Source organism: Galeopterus variegatus, unplaced genomic scaffold, assembly GCF_000696425.1.
Source record: "Galeopterus variegatus unplaced genomic scaffold, G_variegatus-3.0.2 Scaffold2008, whole genome shotgun sequence".
Lineage (NCBI taxonomy): Eukaryota > Metazoa > Chordata > Mammalia > Dermoptera > Cynocephalidae > Galeopterus > Galeopterus variegatus.
This window is the reverse complement of record NW_007728119.1, coordinates 165,123-177,960: the sequence shown is the minus strand read 5'-3', so window position 1 is coordinate 177,960 and position 12,838 is coordinate 165,123. Positions and strand designations below refer to the sequence as shown.

The 12,838-nt window shown below is 34.1% G+C and overlaps 1 protein-coding gene across 1 annotated transcript in view; it reads left to right on the top strand.

Annotated features, from left to right (window-relative positions):
- RFX3 (regulatory factor X, 3 (influences HLA class II expression)) overlaps positions 1-12,838 on the top strand; it is a 173,226-nt gene that overhangs the window by 108,653 nt on the left and 51,735 nt on the right. Inside the window, exons 8-11 of the mRNA XM_008580050.1 lie at positions 5,351-5,472; positions 7,202-7,314; positions 11,281-11,396; positions 11,878-12,032. Of these exons, the coding sequence (XP_008578272.1) occupies positions 5,351-5,472; positions 7,202-7,314; positions 11,281-11,396; positions 11,878-12,032 (506 nt within the window). The remainder of the gene's footprint in view (positions 1-5,350; positions 5,473-7,201; positions 7,315-11,280; positions 11,397-11,877; positions 12,033-12,838) is intronic.

Sequence of the window (12,838 nt, the reverse complement as noted above, 5' to 3'; positions counted from 1 at the left end):
ATGTGGAGCCAAATTTTCATTATCCAAATAAAGCACAGGTGATGAGGGGTATCTCTCTAGAGTCTGTTTGACAGAAAGTTCTAGCTGTAGATAAAAGAAATGTCATGCATATTTGTTGCAAGAATATATCAGTTCTATTTAGTTAACCATAAATCACTTATGCTAAGAGGACTCAGTGAGGAAATTTATGAGATCAGGGAATCATGTCTGCCTCTTTCAACATTCTCTGCACCTAGGAGAGCACTGAACACATTGTCAGTGTTCTATAAATATTTGCTAAATGAGTAAATGATCCACAGCTCTTATTTTAGCCAACGTCAACCTCCTCCTTTTCCTGCTGCAATTAACACAGCTACCCTATTTGAATTTAATTTTTTCCTCTTCTTGTCCAATTTTAGAGGTAGAGCTAATAAAGACAGAAATAGTCAGAGAGCCATCAAGAATTAAAGAGATCGAATGCCTATCACTGACCAGCGGTGTTGATGTTAAGAGTCATTTAGATGTATTATCGTTATATTCAGCGTGACAGCAAAGTCAGTTACTATTCTGAAAGAATGGAACTCTTCACATCCTCTATTATCTTTTGATCCATTTGTGTTCATATGACTTGGTTCATTTCAGACATCAAGTCATGTAAGACTTTTGGGACAGTTTTTCCAAAGAGGATCCCAAGATTCCAGTAGAAAATTCTAGCCTTTTGCCCTTATTGTGAGCTCAACATTTTAATTTGTTCATGCAAATCAAATGATTGTATACTTGAATTATAAACATAATAATGACTCTATTTTCTTATATAGTTTATGTTTTGCATTTTGCATATGCACTTTTCAGCTGTTTTGAAGGGACTTTTCCAAATATTTTATTTAGTCTGTTGAATATCCTTTCACCTGCTACTGTTAGTTGAATGTGATGATAAATATATATCATTCTTTGCCTTTTATTGAACTGCATGTATCCATGCATATTGGATTATTGACAGAATATTACTTTTTCTGTAGAGTTACAACTTTCCAAGTCCTAAATAACAGCTATAACTAACCCCATGGGGGAAGATTCCTAATAATTTTTCATGTTTTCTGTGTTACTGACAGGTTTCATGCATACACTCAGCTATTAAAGCATTAGAGTTTCTTTCATTTCTTAATCATTAACAACTTTAGCTCTGATTGCCCATGGAGTCGCAAGCTGTTAAAATTATCATTTGCCTCCTACTAATTTTGAAACCAAGAGCTGTTTCTTCATTTGATGTAGCACAGGTCTTTCTCAGAGCACACACAACTCAGGAACAACACTTGACAATCTAGTATGGGAAAACCTAATCTAAAAATAATGAATTTGTAAAATAAATGGGAGGAAAAGGAATACCCTTAAATACTAAAGAGTTTAGTTTTTAAAAGAACTTAACATCGAGGATTTTTGTTTGTTTGTTTTTGTTCAGTAGATAGTTCCCCCTGGTTTTTTACAATTTCATGTTTACAGGGATTGTTTTGTGAAGAGTGTAGAGAGGCAACAAATCTAAGGGTTAGGTGAAATTCAACAAGAATTAAGATAATGTATAATTATCATGTAAGTGAATAGAATATTAAAGAATCTTGGAAACATTATATTTATACTCAACCCTTTTAAAAACCATGCAACTACAGTACAACCATGCAACTACATTTACCCACAGTAAATGCTCAATAGATATTTGTTAAATTGATTTGATATATATTAAGATAAGTTGATGGTATGATAAAATGAAACATACCTTCAACATTCATATATTTATCCATTCATTTAAAGATATTAATTGTATATTCCAAATATAGTTTACTGGAAAAAATTGGAAATTGATTACTTATTTTGTAAAAAATGATGTTTGTCTAATGTTAGTGGATGTATTTCAACAATATTGAGCTGAAAGGGCTATATTGGGCCAACAGGCTTCTGTGAACTAGGGCTGTGCAGGTTACTTAGGAAACATCACAGAGCTTGTTAAAATAATTAGTTCCTAAGCTCCATTCTCAAAATATTTTGTTGGGTAGATCTAGGGTAAGCCTACGTATTTGAATTTTTTGGAAAGCTACCTAGATGTTGATATGCAATTACATTTTAAAACCACTAATATATCAAAGAATCAGTTTCCACAGGTATTTGTTTAGCCTATTTTTAATCTAATTCTTGACTTCCTGTTAAATTCCCTCCTTCCTTCAGAAGAACAAAACCTTTGAGGTGATGGTTGGGATAGGATGTTTTCCTTAGGGTATCAAGAGAATGAACATCTAGCCTTTCTCAGTCCAATATTTCTGATTTCTGGGGATTCCCTCCATGTACCAATGCAATGCCAGCCAATACACTGTGGATATGCCACTACGTGATTCATTCAAGCAAAAGTTAGCACTACCTGGAAGCTTTCTCACACAGGGTCTCACTAACCCTTTTTGTACAGGAGCCACATTTCTGTCCTTTCTGATGTCATTCTTTTGGGCACAAACTTCTTCCAGACTTTATACCTAGACCTTTTCCCAGAAGGCACATCATAATATTCTGGCTTAGAGAGCTCTGCCAAGGCAACCAAGAATGAATACACAGAATACACAGTGTATCTTTGCCCGATCTTACCTTGCTACCCTTTCTCTTATATTAAGAATGAAAACACTCATTTCCCAATTCTGACTATATTTTTTCTGTTTTTTCCTTCATTTCTAGTATGTCAGACCTTTTCTTAAGTACTTACCTATACAGTTTCTCCAGAATTTACCAACTTATCTTTTTTTCTTGTGAGCTGAATTTGATGCATTTTCCATCTGCCACATAATAAAGTATACCTCTAATTAGTACTTCTCACTCAATATTATTATTACTAAGCATAATTGCACATTAATTGTAATGCACTATAATTCTTATTGCTTATTAAAAATTTGTCTCCTTTAGGAACTTCCACTATTTAATACTAACAACTGTCCTCATGTTCCTAAGGAAGCAGATAATTTTGCTTGTAGGCTACAGGCTTACTAATCATTGTGTGCAGGTAGATTGTGGCATAGCGTCTGTCCTCTGAAAACTTACAGTCTTAGAGGAATATATGTCATTTACTTTTTGGTAAAATTTCACATGCCTTTGACATTCATGCTTATTAAACGTCTATAGTATACTAGATGCTGTGTTGGACAAAGGAAATGTGATAGAGCATAGCTGAGCAAAGTTTCATAATTACTTTATAATCCCATATTAAAACTTAATATAGGGCCGGCCCCATGGCTCACTCGGGAGAGTGTGGCACTGGTAGCGCTGAGGCCATGGGTTCGGGTCCTATATAGGGATGGCCCGTGCGCTCACTGGCTGAGTGTGGTGCAGACCACACTATGCCGAGGGTTGTGATCCCCTTACCACTCAAAACAAAACAAAACAAACAAAAAAAACAATATAATTGAGATCTATAGGAAATATTTCCATATTTTTCTTCTCCAGGGTAAATAATTCAAATTTCTTTAACCACTTTTGTTTTTTAAACTCCATGAATCCCAAACTCCATTAACTTAAATGCTGGTTAAACAATTTTTGGCTATTTTATTAGTGTTATGAAATTTCATAGCTGAAAAATTCCCTGCTAAAATCAAAAGAAACCTGTAGTGAATCAATGAGGACAAGAAACTTCCCTAAATGAAATAAGGGTACAATCATTCAAGTCTGCTAGAACAAAATGGTTAGCCCCTGCTCCCGTGCAGAAGTACACAAAGTACTTGTCTCACAAAGTTTCCTTGCTTCTCTAAGATGATTCTGTAAGAAGAAAAAAAATTGGAAAATCATTCAATTTTTCATAAATAACACTTCTAACACATCACAATACTAACTGTTCTGTTGTCTCTTGGTTGGGCCTCAAATGAAAATTGCCTTCCACAGAGGTTTTTTCATTTACAAAAAGAGGAGGCTTGAGTTCTTTTACATCGTTAGAAAACAGCAACCAATATTTTGGGGATGAGGCTGTCATCACTAAAATTATAACCATAAGGATGAAGTGTGTTCTGCACTTTTTTACCTTCTTTATCCTCTGCCTTTATTTTTGCTTTTCATATTTGTTTGTAAGATACCGTCACATAAGAAATAAATGTAAATGTCATTATGAAAGACTTGGCAATTTTTTTGGCAATTTCATGTATCTAAGTTAAAGTTGGTAACATTCAAGATTGAATCATTTCCTAAGGTAAGCTGAGCATTAGTTCGTACCTTCGTTTCACCAGGTCCATTCATTTCACATCTATTGACACAGGCATCTTTGAGTATGTCCTGTTCACAGATTAGGGACATTGTTATTCATAATAACATTGTATTAATGCTGCAGTTGAGCTATGATGGTATTAGTGTAAGAATCAAATGTCTGGATGGTGAGACTATTAGGTTCTTTTGTTTACAAATATAATTACAATTAGGACCAAAAAAAAAAGAACAGAAGGACAGTTAATGTGAATGCTGGTATCTCTAGGCAGTAAGCTTTTTGTAGATTCTAATTTTTTCTTATGCTTTTTTGTTATTTCCATGTTTCTACACTGAAGAAAAGCAAGTGAAACCTGAGAAAAAGAAGAAATTGTAGTTACTGCTTACTTGTTTTGTGTTTGCTTGTCCTCCTAGGCTTGTCTGGGCTTTTCTTCCTATATGGTATTACTCTCCCAAGAAGTCTTTCCTAGTAATACATGAGTTTGTATTACTAGGCCCTAAAGATAAATACATTACTGTAGCTGACTTTGATTCTTTTTTTTTTTTTTAATTTGGTAAACTACATTTGTAGATGGATTCTTGCATGTGTTTTGGTGCAAACTGATACTTAGCTTTATGTATTTGCAGATGTGGATAAGAGTCAATTGAGATGAATATATTAAGATGCAGGAGAGGTTTGAGGAGATATGAAAAACTGTATGTTAGATCTTGTAGGCTGACCATATTTTACAGATATTAATTAAAAGCCATTCATCAACATTTCTCAGGCCCAAGCTCCTAGATTGTAGTTCAGATTAAAGTTCCAATGTATTTAAAATGTTCTACCTTGATCCATGACTACTAAAAGTTACTTTCCAAACTGTGTTTTAAAACTATAATCATGGATATCTTTGCTGCTGCTGTCCAAAGAAATACCTCCTAATTCTTTCATTCTTAAATTTCTGTATTTCGGAAAAGTGAGTTCTCTCCTATGCCCCTTCCCCCTTTTTACTTTTCACAATTGAAAAATTTCAATTTGAAGGAAAAAAATCCTGCAACTATCATGAGACATGAAAGAAGATAGAATAAAATTGAATGCCTTTGGAGTTTTGGGTAGTACAAAAGAGCAAGGAATAATTTGGTTTCTTTGTTTTTTCCCATCTAATATTTTTAGGTACAAGCCTATGCAGAAAGTGGATGGGGTTGCAGATGGTTTCACAGGAAGTGGTCAACAGACAGGCACATCTGTTGAGCAAACTGTAATTGCCCAAAGCCAACATCATCAACAGTTTTTAGGTATGTTAAGGTGTAATGCATATTAGTTGCTATTAGGATTTTGAAAAGAGAACAATAGCAGTCTTTTCTCCAAGCGCAATGTCTATTACAGATGTTCATTATATAGAAATACTTTTTGGTGCTGAAACTATGCACATCTCTTATGTGATAGTTCTATTTCATGTCTACTTTCTCATGTTTACTAGAGCTCATTTTTAAAAATCTGGAGCTGTGTAGGACTTTTAAATACATATGAATTAAAAGCTTATTGTTATGAAATTGTTTTCCTGAATTTGTATTAATTGGCTTATGTGATCAAAATTGTGTTGTGTTTACTTTAGTAACTTAAAGTGCTGAAAAGAATTCTAATATTCTGTGTATAAAGTTACATATGCATATAACCTCAGATTAGAAAAAAATTATTATAAGAGTTTTAATAGTCATTTATTCTTTTAAATAAAACACAGTACTTCTATTTTTATAATTTTGTAGAAGGTATATGTGTTTCTTGTTATTGAAAGAGATAGTAAGTGGAGCTTGAACATTTTGTATATTCTTGCCATAGCCAAAGAGGCAAAAATGGCACACTGACAACTCTTCTAGAGATGAACATGCATAGTTTCCATACAACAGATCAAGATGAGTAGAAGCTATTAGAGTGAGTGTGTGTGTGTGTGTCTGTATGTGTGTATATGTGTCTATGTGTACTTCCTGACAAAGACAACTAATATACATGCTCAGGTTGTAATAGCTACTGAAGTTGAAAACATGGCAGCATTTCCCAAACCAAAGTCCTCAGGTATATTTTTGTGGACCGAGAGCTTTCAGTAAGAATTTTATTTTTTATTTTGTGTTTTTATTTCAATTATAATCTTTTAAGAAAAATAAAAGCATATTCTGGATTACCTATATAACTAGAAATACTGCTCTGCAATTTTAGTTTCCACATTTGTATTTGAATTTATGATAAGACAGGCACTGAAGTGAATTACATTAATGGTCCAGAGCTAATGGGAAAAGAACAGAGAGAGACTTACTATGTAAATTATGCCTTCATCCCAAGGGAAGGCTAAATGATGTCCCTAAGCTCTGTGCGGAGGAAAGTTTCACAATCATTTGAATATAGAACAGTAATGGGAGAAGCAGTCACCACGAAGCGCATGTTGGTGTAGACCTGTCAAACTCAAAAGATCCTGGGCTGCAGCAGCAGTCGATACCGTATGCAGGTTGTGAGAGATAATTTAATTACGGATAAACAGCATCGTCCATCACATCAAATTAATGTTGTTAAGTTTAATGTTATTTTTGTATTTTCTTTTGTATTTATTTTGTAGTTCTTTTGGTTTATGATTACATGAGATGTATGAACATGATGAGTTTAGATTCATTTTTTATATAGTTAAGTTACATAATAGAAATAACTAAGATTGATATCGGCAAGCTCAAGGTATTTTTCTTTTAATAGGGATCCTGTATTGAGAGACATTGTGATATGTGATATACTATCTCTAATATAATTGTAGTGAAAATTTAGTTTCTACAAAATTTTTGAGTATTTCCTCTGTTATATTTTGTGCTGATGATGTTGCTGAGTTTTGCTTGCAAGATATTAATATGAAAAGTCCTTGCTCTTTAGACCTCTGATCTTTAATTTTTTTTTTCCTTTTTAGTCTTCTTAAATTTTCCCTCATTAATCTGTAATTGGCTTCACGCCCAATAGCTTTTTTCTGTTGTGTTGTCATGGTAACAGATGCATCTCGAGCACTTCCAGAGTTTGGAGAAGTTGAAATCTCTTCTCTGCCAGATGGTACTACCTTTGAGGATATCAAGTCACTGCAGAGTCTTTATCGAGAGCACTGTGAGGTAAGTCTTTTTAAACATAGTATGAACACATGCTAAGTTTTGCCAGACAACTTGCTAAAACAAAGTAATAAGGCTTATTCCTAGAGGACAGATGAAGTTAGCACTAATTCTGTTGAGCATTTCTTTGAGCACTGATGAATTTATTTTTCTACTTTCTTGCTTCAGAGTGGAGAGGTGAGGAATGTAGGAAAGTAAGAATAAATTGTGTTTTCCATTTCTTAAGCTTAACCTAATATGAATTTTTTTATTGCAGCAATTTCACTTCTAGATGTTTATCCTACAGAAATACATTCATAAGGGTGACTTACAAGAGTACAAGGGAATTTCTTGCATTATTCTTTTTAATGCAAAAGATTGGTTTTAATTTCATTTCTAATAGGTAACTGGATAAATAAAATTTGATATAATCTATAGAGTGGAATACTATACAGCCATTTAAAAGACTAGGCAATTCTAAATATACTGAAATGGAACAAGCTCTGGGATTTAGTGTTAAAGGAAAAAGGAAGATGCAAAACAGTATATATAATATATTATCATTTGAGTGAAACAGAACATGTATACACATCTGTAAAGTAGTTAATAGTAGTTACCTTTGTGAAGGAAACTGGATAACTAGGAGTTGGGGGAGAGAGACTTAACTTTTCAGTAGACCATTTTATTACCTTTTGAATTTTGCACTATAAGTGTGTACTTATATTAAAAATAATTTCTAGAAATATTTAATAAAGCACTTTAGATGTTTCCTCCAGGGATCACTGGGGCTCTAGTTTTGTTTGTTTTGTTTTATTTTTGTGGTTAATTAAGCTTCCTCTAGTCTTTTCTATCCCTACTTCTACTCTCCCTCTGAGTATCCCACATCAGAGTTGACTACATTGTCTAGGATGAAAGCTCTCTCCATGCCAGCATATTAATGTACCTGCAGCTCACCTAGTAGAAAGGGGAAAACAGATCACAGTAAGAGTTTTCTTAAGTGCCTCTCCTTTGAAAGAGGATTCTATTTAGAATTTAAGTAGCTTTATTTCAGGGGTATTTGTGATGTATTTAGGAGTAACAGATAATCCTTTGGATTTCCTGGGCAGTCCTCCTGATTGCTGATAATAAAGTATACAGCAAGAAGTCTCAGCTCATAGTATTCACAGATTTTTTTTCCCACTCTAGACATAAGCATTGCTTGAGTGAATCTGAGTGTTTGTCAAGGGTGCTAGAATATTAACAACCAAGGGCAAGTCCTGTCCTTATTAACAAACATAACATGTGCTAGAAGTGTTCTTCAACATACCCTGCCAGTTCCCAACATTTTTTGGAATGAGGAAAGACACTTAATATTCATTTTCCATTGACTACCAGGCTTTTCCCAATGTTAGGGAATTTCTGATTATCCTTATGTGTATAGAAAAAATTTATTTCTTTCTGCATCTGTCATCATATTCAATAAATATTTGTGTGAAGGTTCTCTAAACAGTTTCTCACTTCTCTTTGTTCAAGTAAATCTTGCCCTAAGCAAACCAGCCTATAAAAATATAATTTAGATTTTTTTTTGTTTCCCATATTTGAGTATGATTACTTCCATTGCTAAAGAATGTACAGTAATATTGCTCTAAGTGCCAAACTCCCCCAATAATATTAAAGTAGTTTTTGGATTACAAAATTTTTATTAATATGTCGATTTTCAGGAATAAATATATTCTGTATGAAGAGATGGGGACATGTATAGTAATTAATCTCTGTGGGAAATGGCAGTCCATAATGAACTCCATTTATTTAAGAGTTACCAGTATGCATGTCATCTCTCTCATGGGGTAGAGTAGCATATGTAAAAAAGAAGCATTCTAATTATTTTTTCTAGTCAAACTTCCAGACATTTGAAATATAGCTGCCCAAATCTCATATCCAGTCCTGTAAATAGTCATTTGTCCCAAACCAGTAGAATATGGATCACTTTAATTTATATTTGCGTATATATTTTAGTCTGAACATATTTGAAAGTGGGTGGATAAATGATAAAATGTTTTATTCATTTGTAAAACTTCCTCAAATGAGGCTGATGTGAATGTTCTTTTTAAAGAGTTATTTGACATCATTTAATTTGCATAGATACTGGATTTAGGATGCACTGAAATTCTTTACTTGCCTTATTTCACATTTCTTACAATTTATATTTTTAAAGAAAGATCAATATACCCACTTTGCCTATTGTTTGGAATTCTCACAATTTATTAATCAAAGATATTTTGTAAGAATCACTAGTTTTGTTATGTAAAGAACAAATACAATTTTCTATAAAAGTTGCTGCAACTGTTTTTTGTTGTTTTTTTTCTTTCTTTTAACATGCATCATATTCTTACAGCAGTCTCAAAGATAGAGATATGAACAATACTATGTAAGGTATTAATAGTTGCTTCACACGTTTAGAGATATCTCTTGGAATGTGCCTAAGCTACAGTTGAGGAAGCACTTATAATAATTCACCTCTTGAGAAGGTTTTGATTTTTGCCTGGGATGAGGGACATCTATGTCTATATGCCCTTTATTTTCAGAGCTTGCGTTTTGCATTTTTACTGTTGATGAGGAGTGTGTTAATTAATTTGTCTTTTACCTTCCATTTTCATTATTCAACTACTTGCGGCAGTTCCTACTAGCTCACAGAAAGTACCCCAAACAGATTTTGTTTAGTATTTGAACTGGTCTTAGAGTGTTTTTAACATCAGTTATTTTCTGTATCATGTATAAGGCCAGATATACACAGGTGACACAAACTCTAGAATTATGAAGTTATGGTTTGCTCTCTTTGCCTAAAATACTCATACTCTCTAAACTGCCCCTTATTGTCTCTTAACCTTCCATGAATTTTGTAGATCTTGATGGGGCTATTTTACCTGTTCTGATCCTAAATGCTGAAGGCATCAAACACATTATACTTATTACTCCTGTCTTTTAATGCTCAAAATAATCACAGAATCATGTGTTCTTTGCACAGAAAAGTAATTCTTTGGTTTTATGCCTGCTTTTATCTGAAGATTAATTTATAAACTAATTGCAATGGCAGGGTGAAATTAAATATGATCATTGAAAGTTAATAGGGAAAGTGGCAGATTTTAGCATCATTTAAAAAATGTCATCGATGCAGCTGAGAAATGGTTCTAGAAGATAAAATTAAGGAGAAAGAGAAGGTAAACCCCCAAGGTTAGAAAAAGGGTGGATCTTAAAGCTGGACTCTAAAGGAAGTGTGCAGAGATAGGATTGGATTCTCTGAAGTTGGATGGAAGGCATTGTGTGTGCAGATTGGTGCTTGTTATGTATGTCTTTTTTCTGCCTAGAGAGGTATCATCCTCTGAAGGCCTGCTGAGTCCATGGTTTTTCTCCCAGCCTCTGGTGGCTTGGGAACATTCTAGAACCCACTGTCAGCAGCCTTAGACAGAGCCCTAACTCTGTCTGCCACACATAATAAGCACCTCCACACATTCTGCTTCTGCCCTCTTTGATAGCCAGAGGTCACCTAGCTCCAAGGGACTGATGTAAATTGAATCTATGTCTGTACCCTCCTGGATCCTAAACAGACAGAGTGGCAGCAACTGTGTAGGCAGAAGGAAGCAGTAGATAAAGGAATGACAGAAAACTAAGAAAGAAAATGGAGAGGAAGGAAAGCAAGTGTGAAAATGGAGAAAATGAGAGGCAAAGTGAGGATGGGATATGAGGCCATTATGAGAGGAAATAAGTTATCCTGCTTTATCTTTCAAGGGTCATTTTCTTTCTTTCTTTTTCTTTTTCTTTTTTTTCTTTTCTCCTTGCTAATATCTTTGTTTTCTCCACTTCCATTGATAAAATTTAGGTCGGTTTACCCATGTTGCTAACTTATGAGCTCAAGAGAGATTTTTACTACATAAAATCTTGACCTCTTAGGCTCTCTTTACACATCCCCATAAGTAATATTATAAGGTAATACTGATACCATTATGTTTTTAGGCAATATTGGATGTTGTTGTGAATCTTCAGTTTAGCCTGATAGAAAAATTGTGGCAAACATTCTGGCGCTATTCTCCCTCTACTCCAACCGACGGCACTACCATTACTGAATCAAGGTCAGAATCGTTATGCTTTTCCAATTCATTTTCATGGCTGAGTAGATGCCGCAGCTAATAAATTAGAGATATGTATACCAGTTGTGAACCTTACCTTATAGCATTAAGTGAATAGATTGATGCTTTGGCGATCCTAGAAATAAACCACAAACTGCTCTCTTGAGGTTTCAGAGTGTGCATATAGTTCCCATTTTTTATTGATTTTGGGGACTGTGGTAGAGCTATTTCATCCTCATGGAATTACTATCATATCTGCCCTTCATATCGTCAGAAAATATTAATGTGCATAGACAGCTCTGGGGGAGTATTTTTTTATAGAGAGAGAGATATATATATATATATCCAGTTGTATGGCATCAGTGCAATGGTGGTATAGTTCTAACCTCAGTAATATTTGGTAAACTTAAACTATTTTTTAAAGTCCATTTTCTTTTTTATCCTCATTTGCCATCTATTCATTTGCTACATTTATTCACACCAGCAATCTGAGTGAAATAGAAAGTCGACTTCCGAAAGCAAAGCTGATAACTCTGTGCAAACATGAATCTATCCTGAAATGGATGTGTAACTGTGACCATGGGATGTACCAGGCTTTGGTGGAGATTCTCATCCCCGACGTCCTTAGACCTATTCCTAGTAAGTTAAATGCAGACAACTACGGATGCTTTTGTTCTCATACGTTCCACCCAGTAAGTTTCGGGAAGTGACGTTGCAATCTAGAATGATTCTAATTTTATTTAGATTTGCTAAATAGAAAACACACAACACAGAATATTCCATGAAAGCAGCTAGAGCAAAACTGTAGCAAAAGGGGAAAAATTGATCTGTTTTCCAATCTTTCATTTTCTTTGCAATAAAATAGTCAACCTGCAGATGTGACAGCCCTAATAAACTAATTGCAAGAACACTCCCAGGCCAGTCAACTATGTAAAAGTTATTCTACCCAAAGACACAGTCTCCTTCATAAAGCCAAAAAGTATTGAAATCTGTAATTGTGAGGCCAGACTCTTTCGTGGTTGCTTTTGACTTGAATTTATCTTGGTTTCTGGTGAAGCTGAATTCTTTTATAAAAGCATTTACTTTGTCACCTGTATCACGTTAAGAGCTACAAATGCAGTTTCCATTAGCAGTAATGGTTAACTGGCATTTTGAGAGAAAAATCTATGTAACTACACAAGCATTGTATTCCCACTGTGAAGCAAATGGAATTACATAGATAGGTTAGATTACCTTTTTAAGTGATGGTGCTTTCTAAACTATCTTGTAGAAAACAAAGCTACTTTTTGCAAGTATCAATATAAATGCTTCTACAGATTCTGTTAGAGGCAGTTGAAATTATTTTACATCTACATCTGTATAAGCATATACTAGTGACCTTAACTTTTAAAGAAATGGGACTGTTTCTACACCACAGTAACATTAATAAAGTAAAAGCAATCTTC